The sequence below is a fragment of the Hyperolius riggenbachi genome, chromosome 1 (assembly GCF_040937935.1).
Source record: "Hyperolius riggenbachi isolate aHypRig1 chromosome 1, aHypRig1.pri, whole genome shotgun sequence".
NCBI lineage: Eukaryota > Metazoa > Chordata > Amphibia > Anura > Hyperoliidae > Hyperolius > Hyperolius riggenbachi.
In genome coordinates this window covers 532,489,978-532,506,339 of record NC_090646.1, presented here as the reverse complement: position 1 = coordinate 532,506,339, position 16,362 = coordinate 532,489,978, and the positions used below count along the sequence as shown (strand labels likewise).

General features: G+C 44.2%; 1 protein-coding gene across 6 annotated transcripts in view; it reads right to left on the bottom strand.

The window, feature by feature from the left end:
- The window catches only part of LOC137525428 (golgin subfamily A member 6-like protein 25), a 127,433-nt gene extending 111,834 nt beyond the window's left edge, over nucleotides 1-15,599 (bottom strand). For 3 of the 6 annotated variants that reach the window (XR_011022921.1, XR_011022920.1, XM_068246513.1), the window contains exons 1-3: nucleotides 15,407-15,599; nucleotides 9,656-9,736; nucleotides 4,346-4,449 (exon numbers count right to left, since the gene is read on the bottom strand). Coding sequence is in view for 4 of the 6 variants with exons in the window: in XM_068246513.1 (XP_068102614.1) it covers nucleotides 4,346-4,449; nucleotides 9,656-9,722 (171 nt within the window). In the remaining 2 variants the exon portion in view is untranslated. The remainder of the gene's footprint in view (nucleotides 1-4,345; nucleotides 4,450-9,655; nucleotides 9,737-15,406) is intronic. The other 3 variants (XM_068246526.1, XM_068246536.1, XM_068246545.1) reach the window with 2 other exon arrangements.
- Between the last annotated feature and the right edge of the window lie 763 nt (nucleotides 15,600-16,362).

Genomic DNA, 16,362 nt, shown 5'->3' with positions numbered 1-16,362 from the left:
ACGAGGGACTGATTATCCTGAAGGCGGCTGGAGGAAGCCCCAGGTCTGTATAAAACTTTAATTTCATCTGTCTCAGGTTTACTTTGTTACACAGTAGTACAGTATACTACATATACTACAGTATACTCTACATATGCACTCCCCACAGAGCTGCAGGGAATCCACTGAGAATGCTGTGCACATTGAACACAGAGGTGTTGTCTGTCACCCATAAACCTTGTTCAGATTGTGCATGAAGAATGTGTAATAGAGGAAGAATCTCCTCATTCCCCTGCAGAGTACCTGCACATCATTCTTACATGTACCCACACTTACATTGCCTAGGGCCTGATAGATGTTCTTTGTTCCGATTTGTACCTTTTACAAGTACTCTTACCAAAGACTAGTTTTAGTCTAAAGGGAATAAATATAGTAGTCTACATATCCTTCTCACTTCAGTTGTCTTGTAAAATTCCTAAGCGTTGGCAGTTAAGAGACGAATTTCATGTTACATACTTTTAATCAACAAAATTGTAATATGCAAATTAGAGGAGTCGGAGTCGAGGAGTCGGAGTCGGTGGAATCCTAAACTGAGGAGTCGGAGTCGGTGGATTTTTGGACCGACTCCACAGCCCTGCTCTTAACCAGCAATTAGCAAGCACTTCCAGTAGCAGACTTGGTGTGTGCTGACTATGCTCTTCTGGAACTGCAAGAAAAGTATTATTATTAGGGTATGAAAGCAGGTACAGAGATCTGGTAATAGTGCTCACCATCGGGGAAAGCAGTTGTTGATACTCTGGTAATTTTGGATAACAATACAGCTTTTATGGATGTTATAATTGCTTCTCCTCTTGTGATTGGCTAAGCACACTCAGTGTCCTTAGTAAAAATTCTGCTAAGGTTAAAACTTGTGTAACTTCCTGATGATAGTTTTATTGTAAACTCAAGCAATTTGTTTCCTTTGAAATAGGAGTTTACACATAGTTTGTGTGGTTATTTTACTAAATTATGTTGTGAGTTTCTCTTTTATTTGCACAGTTTTGTAAGTTTTGTTTCCTTGCATTTCTTTCTGCACTTTGTTTGTTGTTTATTATCAACTTAGTTTGTGCTACATGATGTAGTTCTGCCAAGATTATTAGGAAGAGTATTGGCACTTTGTATGTACCATTTGTATGTACTGGGGCTGGATAGTGTACTAACACTGCTACTGCCTATAGAGCGCGTCCTAGTGGCTACTCTGGCACTTTGAGTCTGCCAGAAAAGCACGATATAAATGTTCTGTGTCATGTCTTGTCATTAAAAGGTAACGTTTTATAATATCTTCTTTTTTTTCTACCCATAACAGGGGCAAATCCAGGATTTCCAAGGGGGGGGGTTCCTGAAAGTGGCGTGTGGGCGTGGCCAAAACATGGTGTGGGTGGAGCCAAATACTAGCAGTTTCTAGGCTAAATTGCACTCCCCCCAGTATAGATTAGATAGGTATATGTCCCCCAGTATAGCTTAGATAGGTATATGCCCCAGTATAGCTTAGATAGGTATATGCCCCAGTATAGATTAGATAGGTATATGTCCCCCAGTATAGCTTAGATAGGTATATGCCCCAGTATAGATTAGATAGGTATGTGTCCCCCAGTATAGCTTAGATAGGTATATGTCCCCCAGTATAGCTTAGATAGGTCTATGTCCCCCAGTATAGCTTTGATAGGTATATGCCCCAGTATAGATTAGATAGGTATGTGTCCCCCAGTATAGCTTAGATAGGTATGTGTCCCACAGTATAGCTTAGATAGGTATATGTCCCCCAGTATAGCTTAGATAGGTATATGTCCCCCAGTATAGCTTTGATAGGAATATGGCCCCAGTATAGCTTAGATAGGAATATGGCCCCAGTATAGGTTAGATAGGTATATGCCCTCAGTATAGGTTAGATAGGAATATGCCCCCAGTATAGGTTAGATAGGTATATGCCCCAGTATAGATTAGATAGGTATATGTCCCCAGTATAGGTTAGATAGGAATATGGCCCCAGTATAGCTTAGATAGGAATATGGCCCCAGTATAGGTTAGATAGGTATATGCCCTCAGTATAGGTTAGATAGGTATATATCCCCAGTATATGTAGCCAGGGGGTATATGCCCCCAGTATATGTAGCCAGGGGGTATATTGTCCCCAGTATATGTAGCCAGGGGGGGCAGTATATGTAGCCAGGGGGATATGTGCCCATACTGTATATGTAGCCAGCAGGGGGATATGTCCCAGTATATGTAGCCAGAATGGCTGGCTTCCAAACATTCCACCCGGCGGGCTGCTGCACTTGCCTGAGGGGACTGAGACCGCACGCTCGCATCACTACTCCAAACGAGCCTCACTGTTCTCCAGGCAGCCTCTCCACGGTCTGGACTTGAAGTGTCCAATCATGGCCAGGGGAGGAGCGCGGGCCGGCCGCTGCATGGCGTGGTGACGTCACGTCATCCGGAAGGTAGCCATGGAGACCAGTGGGACGCCATCACCGGCCGGCGCCGCCGCTGCCGATAAGTTAATGCATCTGCTCTGGGCCCCCCGCTCTAGTCAGAGTCCTCCTCGCCCCGCACACAGATATGAGCAGGCGGCAGCTGCGCATCTGTGGCTGCCGCTGCTCAGATTTAGAGGAGACATTTGCGAATAGTCTCTGACTTCCGGTTTTGGTGCAGGGGGGTGTTCTGTACACCCGGAACAACCCCTTCCGTGCGCTTCTGCATAAGGTCCCAATTAAACTATGCACATTGAACAATATGCATATCATAGTGCGAGTGAGTTATATTACTTTACATGCACGTTTTCATGCAAGTATTACGCAATATACCAATTATGTCATTGGTTAGGGTTCGACAAGTGTCAGTAAGTTCTCTGCACCTACGCCAACCATTGCCCAATTCCAACATACCTCACAGAAGCAACGCCCCCATGTAATTTCCTCTATGCTTTTAGAAGATTTCACACCAGAATTTCAAGCAGTGTGTAGGTTTCCTCCGTACACCCTAGTTTCCTCCCACATCCCAAAAACATACAGATAAGTTAATTGGCTTCTCTCTAAATTTGCCCTAGACTATGATACATGCACTACACGATACATACATAACATAGACATGCGACCATGGTAAGGATTAGATTGTAAGCCTCTCTGAGGGACAGGTAAGTGACAAGACTACATACTCTGTATAGTGCTGCGGAAGTGCTGCGGAAGATGTCGACGCTATATAAATACTAAATAAGAATAACAATAATAAATAATAATAAGCAGGACACAGACATGAAAATCTGTCACCGGAAATACTGTATTTGTTCTCAGCAAAGTGATCCCACAAAGACAAAAAAAACCACACACACATACACACACGATTTGGGATTGCACATTAAAGCGGAACTTCAGCCTAAACAAATATACTGTGATTAAGTTACATTTGTTATGTTAACTAAAATAGAAAGGTAATATAATCTTACCCACCCTGTTTTAAAAGAACAGGCAAAGGTTTGTGATTTCATGGGGGCAGCCATCTTTTTGGTCGAAAGGAGGTGACAGGGATGAGACACAGTTCCAACTGTCCTGTGTGCTGATCACCCCTCCCAGCTGCTAGGCAACAAGAACAACAACATAAGAAATCCCATCATGCTTTGCACAGCATCAGGGGAAAAATGCCCGGGCAGTTTTCTTTGATGGGGCGGAGCTTAGCTTCTAAGCAGCTAAATATTAGGATTGGGTATGAAAAATAAAGTTCTGACGCTGTGAACCTGTTAAAGAAACAACAAGCCTTTTCAGTGCTGCGGAGTAGATTTTTAGTCTGGAGGTTCACTTTAATGTATACAGTTTTTTCCTCAGATGTTTTCTATTTACTTCATTCAGGAAGTATGGGAAGGAAAACCTGGGGACACTGTGTATACACTTTAAATGCACCCTCAAAGAGGTTGCTCTATTTACTTTATTAACCTCCTTAGGCACTGTGTCGGGCATACCGCTCTGTGGACCCAGGAGTCACCCATAATTAATTGTCCCAAACGAGTGTAAAGCCTTTAGCTAGCACTAGGCTAGCTAGTAAAAGTGTCGGGCACCCGCCGCTCCCTGGCTGGGTAATGTATAAACGGGGAAGCGGCGGGGATCGGAGGGTGCTGGACACTTCTACTAGCTAGCCTAGTGCTAGCTAGAGGGTTTACAGTCGTTTGGGACAATTATTTAATGATCGGGCAAAAAGTAACAAAACCTCCTGAGCGGCGTAACGCTCAAAAGGCTAAGGAAGTAGGGGAGCAGAGGAAAAAGCTTGGAGACACTGTCTGTACATTTTAAATGCTCCCTCAAAGATATTCCCTTGTTTTTCTTCAGGACATTTTTACCTGTAGTTGGTCAAGCTGTTCATCAATAGCATCCAGCAGGTAATCACAATGGTCTCTGTGTCTTTCCTCCAGCTTTTCAGAGGGCAGAAGGTGCACTGACAGGTCTACAATAAATCCAAAAGCACTGATTAGTGCCAACATCCATATGGCTCATTGACTAACATACATGCATTACACTGAGGTTATTAGAGAATAAGTGCTAGTTCACAGTGCATCAGTTGCATTGCAGAATAAATCTGCATGTCAACTCACTGCCCATATAATTCTATGGGCCTGTTCACAGTACTGTGCTGTAACTGATTGTGTTATTCTAACTTGCTGCATGCAGGCTTTGTATAGTCTATGTCTATGTCAGTGCGTGAAAGGTTTCTGTCATGTGCGTTTCTAGTGCATTTTTTGTGTGTTTATGTTTTTTAACCACTTGAGGACCGCGGTGTTAAAACCCCCCTAGTGACCAGGCCATTCTTACTTAATTGGGCCATTGCAGCTTTAAGGCCAAGCTTTTCCCCCCACCAACAGAGATTTCTGTTGGTGGGGTCTGATCACCTCCACATTGTTTCTTTTTTTATATAAATATTTAAGAAATATATTTTTTAAAAAAATTTACTATTTTTTTTCTTAACTTTCCCCTCCCTCCCTCAGCTAGCCAATCACGCGATCGGCTGTCATAGGCTTCAGCCTATGAGAGCCGATCGCTCTCTTGTCCCCCAGGGGGACAGTCGTGGCACACGGCTGTCCCCAGTACAGCACTGCTGCAGATTGCAGTGCTGTACAAAGTAATTAACAGTCTCCCAAGCAGCGATTGCCGCTCGGAGACTGAAGGCGGGGCGGAGCTCTGCCCCCCAAGCAGGAGATGCGCGCAGCATACACGCGATCTCCTGCTAGCCCCATAGAAGACCGTTCATGCCAATCGGCGTGGACCGGTCCTGGGGCTGCCGCACTGCTCACGCCAATTGACGTGGAGCAGTCGTCAAGTAGTTAAACATATGCACTTTTCTTGCGTTTTGCATGCATTTTTAACGCATTTGTGGTTTGCATATACAAAATGCATATGCATTTTGTATGTGTTTTCCATTCGTTTTTCTTATGCATTTTATGCAAATCATTGGGAAGACAACACGAAGCAGAAATACATCAGAAAACATAAAAAAAAAAAAAAAGAATATAACATTGCATGAAAAACTTATACAAAACGTATTGACTTTCATTATGTGCATTTTTGAAAAGTATGCAACAACACCAGCGTTTTTAAAAACGCATATTACAAAACGCAAACCCATGCAGTAACATTATAACATAAACGCTGCATTTCTGCTAAGTGTGTTACCAGCCTTAAGGTGACCACACACTATACGATTTATTACATTTCTTTTTAATTTGAGAATAACAATCACATTTTCTGATCGATTGTAACATATGTAAACATATGACCAATGTAATGGCCACTCACAGGGCTGGAACTCTGGAAAGGCCACAAAGGCAAGGGCCTTGGGCGGCTGCAAAAAGGGGAGAAACACATGAAAAAGGGAAACTGATGCCCAAGGGAGCTGTAGGTGAAAGAGAGGGGCTGCAGTAGATGATACACATGTAAGAGGGAGCAGCACATGGAATGGGAGGGGCTGCAGTACATGGATGATACACATGGAAGAGGGAGAAGCACATGGAATGGGAGGGGCTACAGTAGATGATACGCATGGAAGAGGGAGCAGCACATGGAATGGGAGGGGCTACAGTAGATGATACACATGGAAGAGGGAGCAGCACATGGAATGGGAGGGGCTACAGTAGATGATACACATGGAAGAGGGAGCAGCACAAGGATTGGGAGGGGCTGCAGTACATGGATGATACACATGGAAGAGGGAGAAGCACATGGAATGGGAGGGGCTACAGTAGATGATACACATGGAAGAGGGAGCAGCACATGGAATGGGAGGGGCTACAGTAGATGATACACATGGAAGAAGGAGCAGCACATGGAATGGGAGGGGCTACAGTAGATGATACACATGGAAGAGGTAGAAGCACATGGAATGGGAGGGGCGCGCTGCACATGCAAGTGGAGCCACAGCATACTTGGTTTAGGGGCAACAAAAGTATAATTGTGCAAAAATGAAAATTGTACAGAAAAAAAAAGCTTTCGCTTGTTACTGTACAACTGACCGAATTGCTGTAAAATCTGATCTTTGTATTTTATCATGTGTGGCCATCATTACAGAAATAAAACTGTATTGACAATTTAACAATGAATCAGATACACTGGGCAAATCACCAGCTCATATTCAACATAATGAGGTAAAAATGGCATTCTGCGACCAAGCAAGAAGATATTAGCATTGCTACAAATCTGAATCTCCACTCATAAGCTGTTATCTCAGTGAAATGTGGCAGCAGGGCACAGCTAATTACCTTGTGAATTCACTGAGAATGACATTTAGTGCTGACTGATACTGGTTGAGAGGAATATTATCAACTGCCCGGGGTCATTACTGATACCAACTTCTAATAAAGCTGTCAGTTGAAATTAGCTGGTCAGAAACACATATTAAGATTAAATATAACTGATTTATTTTGTGTGATAGAAACAGAAACACTAAAGACTGGCAATAAAACAGACAGGGGTCTTTCCAGCGTCACAAAGAGCTGCTGAATGGCTACACAAGTAAGTGTTATGGTACTGTAAATGTCACTCACTATCTGCCCATGCTAGATTCGAGACTCCCAACTTGTTCAACACAGATTCAATGGTGATGTGGCTGTTGTGTCACATGATTCATGACCATTGTGCTGTGGTTACAAAATCGGAGGAGGCACCCTAATGTAGTATGCAATGAGTAAACGTGGATAGTGTAACAGACTCACATCAGGTAGAAGGTTTAAAGATAAAAATGTTATTGGACACAGGAAAAGGCGACACATTTTGCGACACTGCCCGCTTCTTCAGGTCTACAGTACAGCGTCTTAGGCCTCGTTCACATTATCACAGACAAATGGCCGTGCGATCTGAACGCAATGCGTCATCTGCGTTTGTATGCGTTATGTGGCTGATCCCATTCACTGTGATTTTGCTAAAAAATGCATGCAGCATGTGTTTGCGCACCGCATTGGTACGGACCGCATGCAGTGTGAACATCAGACAGTGCAGTCTATGCACTTCTGATGTTCGTGCGTGTTTGCCTCCTGCACGCCAGTCCTGAGCCAGTTACCGGGGCTGATCGCAGCTGAACGGCAGACCGCGAGAGGACGGCCTGGTACTCAGACGTGTTTATGCTGCTGGAGGAAGCCGAGGGTAAGTATCAAATCTTCCTTTAACAACAGCTCTGGTTTACTTTAAGGAGAACCTGAGACATCACAAAGTTAAAAAAGTAAATACTTCCAAAGGCTTTCCACACTGCTCTCTGGTCCCCTGCAGCTTGCTGGGACCAACATCTGGCCACGCTCCTCTTCTGGCACAAGTGTGGCCGTGCTGCACCCACACGAGTATGGCTGCAGCTGCACAGTAGCACAAAGCTGCTTGAGCCCAAGTGGCTCTGGCTTACTGCACAGGCATGGCTGTACTCACACAGATGCCACAGATGCAGTACGGACACGCTCATGCATCAATAGGAGGGTGGTCCTGATGTGATTCCCAACAAGCCTTTGTCAGTAATCTTCTGGGGGTCCACGCTTGGCAACAGGGGACCACAGTGCGGCATGAGAAGCCTCTATAGGATCCAGGGACTTTACTTTTCTTAGATAAAGGTTTACTTATTTAACTTTTTGATGCCTCAGGTACAATGTAAGACAGATACAGACAAAACATACAGATAAGTTAATTGGCTTCCCCCTAAATTGGCAGTAGACTACAATACACATACTACAGGATAAATACATAGACATATGACTATGGCAGAGATTAGATTGTGAGCTCCTCTAAAGGGGCCCATACACCTAACGATTTTCCCACCGATATACAGCAGATTCGATCACTGTGATCGAATCTGTTGTGAAATCGTTGCGCAAACGCTGACAGAACGATCGAATTCCGTCCGAAATCAATCGTTCCCGTCGATTCCCGTTGATCCGTCCGCGCAGAAGATTTCGCTCGACCGCCGGCAGGTCGGGAGTGCGTCAATAGCAGCGTTTGAATGCCCGACGCTAGAGGCAATACATTACCTGTTTCGGCTGGCGCGTGTCCCCTCTCTCTCCGCTGTCATTTCTCCGTGCTCGGCTCCTCCAGCTTCACTGAACTTCCTGTCCCAGCAGGAAGTTTAAACAGTAGAGCACCCTCTACTGCTGAAACTTCCCCTCTACTGCAGGAAGTTCAGTGAAACTGCAGTCGAGCACGAAGAAGTGACAGCAGAGAGAGAGGGGACACGCGCCGGAGCAGGTAATGTATGCGGGGGAAGGGGGCGGCGCCAGCGGCAGCTCCACAGATTGTGATCGGTTTCATGCTAAAATCGATTCACAATCTGTTTGCAGTAAAGGCACCCATACGATCCCTCTCTGATCAGATTCGATCAGAGAGGGGATCAGAGAGGGATCTATCTGTTAGTCGGATCTGATGGCAAATCGACCAGTGTATGGCTACCATAAGGGACAGTTAAAGAGACGCTGAACTGGAAAAAAAAGGATGATATAATGATTTGTATGCTTAGTACAACTAAGAAATAAAACATTAGCAGCAGAGACATAAGTCTAATATTGGTTCCAGTACAGGAAGAGTTAAGAAACTCCAGTTGTTATCTATGCAAAAGATCCATTGAGTTCCACGACTTTCAAAGTCGCAGAGAGCTCTGTCTTCTGAAGCTTGTTATCTCAACTGTCAGTCACTGTATTTTCTTTATCTCTCCAGAGGACAGGTCAAAAGTTCACTGGCCTGCTCTGTAAAATCATTTAGAATGCTGAGTAGTGTGTAAACTGCAAATATTAGAGAGTGATGTAATGTTATAAAAATCACTATATGACTGAAAATAAAAATGAGAATATATTCTTTGCTACTAATCTTCTAGTAATTATCCGTACTACACAATCGATTCATTATATCATAATTTTTTTTCGCTTCAGTGTCTCTAGTGACTAGAAAAATATACTCTGTTCAACGCTGCGGAAGATGTCAGTGCTATATAAATACTAAAAATAATAATATCACACTTTTGTTTATCGAGTTGGCTGATCTGAAACCAGCCAGTCAGAGGAAAACAAACTGAGCACCAAATTAATAAATAAAGTGCTTCCCCATGATTTCACAGAGCACAGAGCGGGAAGGGAACCCAGGGACTGGCCTAATGAAGTGGAGACACTTGAATTATGAGCTGATAAATTCCTTACTTAGGTTGAGATCCTCCTCTGCTGAATCTTCATACTCGGCGTCCTTATCCTGAACTGTACCAGCCATGCTGCCGTGACAACCTAAAAAGGAGAAAATTATCTCTATTTCTCAATTCCAGGCACAAATTCATTTTTAACCAGATACTCGGCCAAGACTAGAGAAAAGCCAGCTATCAGAGTAAAATCCATTTCACAGGGAAACTGGCCTTTTCAATTTATAAATTTGCCAGTATTAGCTTTTTTGTATAGGGCTGTTTCCGGTGTATGATGACAGACTGAGATGTGGAAACAGGCACTGTGTATACGTAGCCGATTAGCAAAATATATTCACAGTCTGGAAACACCGATCAGGGATAGATTGTCCTAATAATCGGTGTAGGCTACATGTATGTCCTACGAGATCAGTAATTTTCAAATGATTGGAAGAACAAATCTTTAGGACATATAATTAGCAAATTTCACCTTAATAAGAAGCTCGACTAATTAAACAATGAACTCCTTTCACACTTTTATAGAATATGACAGTTCAATTCTGTAGAATTAATTACTTTCCCATCAGCGATCCTAAACACCAGCACTAATGAATCACTCAGTGCTGCTGGCAGGTCCTGTGTGCCTAATCAGGCTAATATTAACTGCCATGTATGAACCATATCTGTAGCTGGCAGAACAGAAAAGAGGACCACACTGGGCAAGCAGACAATGATGAACACACTGAACTACTGCATGCTGACAATTGTTCTAGGCTAGCATGCAGAGTATGGGTCTTACATAGAAACGCTTAAAAGGAGAAGAACTCACGGAAAAGCATGCAATCCATCTGATTAAAGTGAACCTGATTCAAAGCTCAGGTCAAAAATAAAATACTTACCTAAAAAGAGCATCCTTCTCAATCCTGTGGCCGTATGACGGGACCCTCCAGAGGATCTGGGCCGCACTCCTCTTTAACTTCCCTGGCGGTAACCCCGAGTCAGTCTCGGAGTGGAAAAAAAAGCCAGGAGTGGTAATCCCAAGCCTGACTCGGGGCACACAACGGGAGGTCTATGCAGAGCCTTAAAGGGAACCTTAACTGAGAAGGATATGGATGTTTCCTTTTAATCAATACCAGTTGCTAGTCAGTCCTGCTGATCTCTTTGGCTGCAGTAGTGGCTGAATCACACACCTGAAACAAGCATGTAGATAATCCAGTCTGACGTCAGTCAGAGCACCTGATCTGCATGCTTGTTGAAGGTCTGTGGCTAAAAGTATTAGAGACACAGGATCAGCAAGAGAGTCAGGCAACTGGTATTATTTAAAAAGGAAAAATTCATGTCCTTCTCAGTTTAGGTTCCCTTTAAGCTCAGCTGATATTTCAACTCAACTCCCCTGAGATCCAGACGCTTCTCCTTCTGGTCCTTCAGATCATAGTTTGTCCTCATGATGACAGACGGCAATCTCACTACAGGGCTACAGTGCCACCTGAAGGACTGAGGGAGAATTGCAGGGCTGTATCCCAGGGATGCGGTTAACCACGCCCCGCAGCGTCATTTGACGCTGCGTGTTCTGTATGGATGGCGGGCGGCTGAGCCATGATGCGACAGGGTTAGAGGTGAACCTCTTCGCTGAGTGGATATATACACAGGTGCGGCGTAAGGAGCGCTGTTAGCCGCATACGTTAGAAATGAATTTGCATATACCGCTGCCTGTCTCCTTCAGGGTCCGCCGGACATCTTGGTGAGTTGATTGGCTGTTGTTATTTCAATTTTATTGGTGCACTTGTGACTGGGATACTATTTAAGGGTGTGTTCTAGGGTGTGCTATTGTGGGCATTTCGGCTTGAGAAAAGGCTGGAGACCTGAATCAGCGGGCTGTCGCCGCATAGCCACATGTTTTTATTGTTATTTCAATAAAGAGCTTGATACGTTTGCAGTGCCAGCCTCCATCGCTTGTTTGTGCCACTACTTGGATCCATCGAGGCTTGGGCACGCTGTCCCCCTGGAGAGAGTGCCACTCTATTTATCTGTGAGAATCTTGGTCCCAGGGAGGTAAGTGCAGGGTCTGCCGCAGATCTCTCTCGGCAGCATGATTTTTTTCCTGGTTTTAGGGTCTAAAGGCGTGCAAAAAAAATTGCACTGTTTTTAGACCCTGACATTCAGAAATAATCATAATGGTAGGGAAGGGTAAGCATGAGTGCACCTGTGCATGCACACCCACGCTTGTGCAGTAGCACAGAGGCTACTTGTTCACCGCTTACCCACACAAGTGCAGTATGGCCACGTTCGTGCTTGAAGAAGAGCGCGGCCCCAATCAGATTTTTTATAAGCCCTATTCGGAAATCTCTGGCAAATCTTCGAGCGGCAACAGAGGAATGGAAGATGCCATGGTAGGCCTCAACAGGATTCAGAGGCTTCCCTCTTCTTAGATAAGCATTTCCTTTTTGACCCGAGCCTCAGCTCAGGTACAATTTAAAGGGGCACTGTGACAAAAACTGTAAAATGTAAAATACATATGTATACATACACATAAGGTGTACATTGGTTCCATAGAACAATGCAATTTTTATATTACATTTTGGACCAGCCTCTTGACAGGGGAACCTAAAGGTTTTCTATTTCAAACAGTTTTATTGAAGTTTTCAAAGAATATTACAATGTACAATACAGGGCAGAATCCTCAATGAGACAAAACATCATGGCTGACATTTAGTTGACATTTGCACATGTTAAGCAAAACCGCTAAGGAAGTCATGATGAGGAGTCCTTCAAAGAAGAGCTGTGAGGCCCCAGGTTCTATGAGGGTGTGAGAGTCTAGTGCTCCAGAGCGAACACCAGGCCCCCTACTGAGGACTCAGCCCAAAAGCCTCTGGCCCCATCCAGATGGGACAGGTAGGCATAAATACCTTCAACAAGAAAAGGGAGAGGAGAGGGGAACCTAAAGGTTTTATTCATTCTTTCAAAAGCACTCCCTGGCAAAAATCTCTACAAAGATGTGGGACGGCTCACCTACTGGTTGCACACTACTGGCAGTATACAGTGTTTACTGTATGGAAAAAGCTGCCTTGGCAGAAATCTCCTGCACTCTTTTCACAGTTGGTGACGAGAACTAATCTAATCTTTGAAACACGGAAAAGTGAAATCTTCAGCGACTATATGTGGAATAAAAACTTTTCATTGTGTGCTGTTTTTTTGTCCGCTGTAAGTGAAATTACCACAAAGACAACACATCAAAAACTGAAAAGGAGAAATTGTTTTGTTTTATGAATAACATTGACTAAAAATTAATAATTAATTGATACAAATTAATAGATTTCAATAACAATGGAAGGGTGTGATGTGGAAATAAAGATAAGCTTAAAACATATTTAGAAGTAACAGGGAGCATTGCTTTGCTATATAAAAAAAAATCATAAACATCTTTTATGTCACAATAGACTCTGATTGGCTGCTATGGGTTAATACATTTTTCAGCCAAGACTCTTCCAAGGGTGTTATGAAGCTAAATCCATTTATAGACAAATACATTGTGAACACACTGGGTTCTCTTTAAGTCCCCGCAGAGAAGGACTGACTATCTCAATACTCAGCATGCAAAGCAATAACGTCTTTACATTGCTTGGTTCCAGCAGTGTGGTGAAATCTAAGCTGTGAAATCATTCAGAAAGGTGACAATCAAAGGGTTTCTTATTTTATCTAAGTATTAAAAACCAGCAGCATCGATAGGGGAAAACAAGCCGCCAGCAGAGAGAGTGTCAGGTGTTTGATGAATGCATACTCATAGCTTTGGAGCTTTCCCCACAGGCCCAGCATCACTAATGCTGCCTATTAATGGTACAACTTTTAGTGAATGATCGTATTCTTTTCTATCAGAATATTCAGATCATATTGTATGAACAAAGAACAGAGAATCTGGTGAGCCCAATGATCTTGAACAATTGTTTCCTTAAAGTGTACCTAAGAAGAGGGGGCCTAAAAGTTTTATACATACCTGGGGCTTCCTCCAGCCCCCTCCGCGCAGATTGCTCCCTGCGTGGAGAGGCCTGGAGGAAGCCCCAATTATGTATAAAACTTTTATACCCCCTCGTCTCATGGTCACTTTAAAAAACTGCAGCCAAAATGCTGTTATGGCCCTTCCAAGTAACTAGTGATGCTTATTAAACCGCACCCCTCCCCCACATCTCCCCCTCCAAGTAGTCAGTGGCCCCCATCTGAGCTTTTTGGCCAATTTGAGCTTCATGAAAGTTGTGGAGCTGCAGCTGGTTCATGTTTCCTTACTGAAGCTGGAGGAACCTCTCCTAGTGTCATAGAAGAAAGGTGTGCAGGCAGCCAATGGGCACCACCAGGCAGCCACTGCCTCCCCAGGCATGTAAAGCTTGTAAGAGGAAAACCAAATATGTAGATGGTTCAGCAACCCCCCCCTCCCCCCAACCTAATATAGGTAGCCAGATGTGCCGCCAGTATTAAGAAGGTTCCCACCCCTATAGCTGGATCTGTCCCCGGTATTAGGTAGGTTCTCTCTCCCCCAAGTATAGGTAGCTATATGTGCCCCCAGTGTTAGGTAGGTTTCCCCTCCCCTCAGTATAAATAGCCAGATGTGCCCTCATTATTAGGCAGTTCCTTTCCCCGGTATAGACAGCCAGTTGTGGCCCCAGTATTAGGCAGCCCAATCCCCAGTATAGATAGCCAGATGTGCCTCAGTATTAGGCAGCACTCCCTCCCCAGTATAAATAGCCAGTTGTGGCCCCAGTATTAGGCAGCCCCTCTCCCCAGTATAGCCAGATGTGGCCCCAGTATTAGGCAGCACTCCCTCCCCAGTATAGATAGCCAGATGTGGCCCCAGTATTAGGCAGCACTCCCTCCCCAGTATAGATAGCCAGATGTGGCCCCAGTATTAGGCAGCCCCTCTCCCCAGTATAGATAGACAGATACATAAATACGGCAGCCTCCATATCCATCTCACTTCAGGTTCCCTTTAACTATCAGCAAGTAGCCACGATTCCTTTTCCTATTGTGCAGTACATTTACTCACCTCCTAGTAGCCTGTAAGTGGCAGGGTCCTCATCCTCGAAGCTGGGCTTTTTGGCAACTGCTGCGTGCGCGCCGCATATCGCCGAAGCTTAGCGTGTCTATAGCAGTAATGCTATAGTCCGCGCCCCATACATGGGAAATTCGGGGATCCGCCAATTGCCGGATCCCGAATTTCATCTCCCTCCGAGTTGCTACGACTTAGAGGGGGGATAGTATTTAGCACCACCCCGAATTTGTTTGGCAGCATGGTGAGCCGTCATTCGACTCTCCCTGCGTCCAGCTGCCATGTATGCCAGTATCCTCCTTTGTCAGGCCTAACTTCCACTACAGGCTTGTTTTTTTTTTTTACTAATTTCCACAAACAAAAAACAATGTATTTATTTTTTGTGCTGTGCCTGGCATATACTGCAAGGAACATTATAACATTAGCATCTTCAGTCAAATTTCTTCTGAACTCTGAGGTAGTAAAGCAATCAATATTCCATGATCGAATAGTGTATGTCTGCCATTTCATCCAGAAAATCCTTTCTTTTGGCACTAACTCCCAGTAAGGCCAGCGTAACAGTAGCATGTATTACACCGGTTCTGGATTAGCTGTATCCTCCCTGTAGCTTCAGTCTGATAGAGATCCTGCAACCCACAGCAGCGTGTCTGTACAATCCTGTGTAACTGTAATTTTGTTTTTATGCACGCCATTCAAACCTCACCTCACTAACAAAGATGAATGAATGAAGAGAGATTCACTTACTTTTGTGCTGTTTCCGCTGCAGACAGTTCAGCGCTTACTGAAGATACAGTTTAAAGTAAGTAAAGTTGTAAAAGTTCAGAGGCCGCTCTTGTAAGTCGAATATGCGTCTCCTAGCAACCTCCGAACGCCGGATGTCCCGGCCGCAGTAGTCATGACAACTATAGAATGCTGGAAGTCGTAGATTTCGCTGATGGGCTGAGATTTCCTAAGGTTGCCTAGAAACGCTTTGGAAGGAGGTTACAGCAGCGCCAGAATGTGATTATTGAGCGCGTGTGTGGGATGACGTCTTAGCAGACCGGTGTGAAAAAGAGAAGGGGGAGTGCCATGGAAATCCTCTTCTTGAGGGCTAAATAACAAGTGTGGAGCAATGAGATAGCAGAGTAAGCTTTTCCAGCATGTGGAATACAAACGGAACGCAGGTTTATGCATTTGAAAAGTTACCACACAATTAAAGATATGGTTCATTTGTGGCTCATATTTTTATTATTTTTTTTGTTAGCGTTTTGCAGAGTACTGTACACGGAATAATGAAAGTTACTGAGGCCTCATTCACACCTAAAATCGAAAACGCAAGCGATTTGCGTTCTTGTGCACTTTCCTGAAACCCTCCCCTGCGCGCTCCACTGCGCGCTGTGTTCCTGGTAAATCGCTCTTCTAAGCGCTTTTCCAGAGTGGTTTTGTAATTCTCTCCCTGACGCAAGTCAGGAAGTGAACTCTTTGACCCGGAAGAGAATAAATACAATATATTTATTCTTAAAAACGCTCAAGCAATCGCTGCACAAAGCGATTTTGTGATCATTTGCGTTTTTCCTACACCTTCCATTGAGGCAAAATCGCCTCAAAAATGTTACAGGCACCGCTTTGCTGAACGCCCAGCGCACGAACCACGCTGATATGAGCCTTCTCATACAGATTCATTGCAAAAGCGTTTTGTGCGATTTTTTAAAAATCGCCTG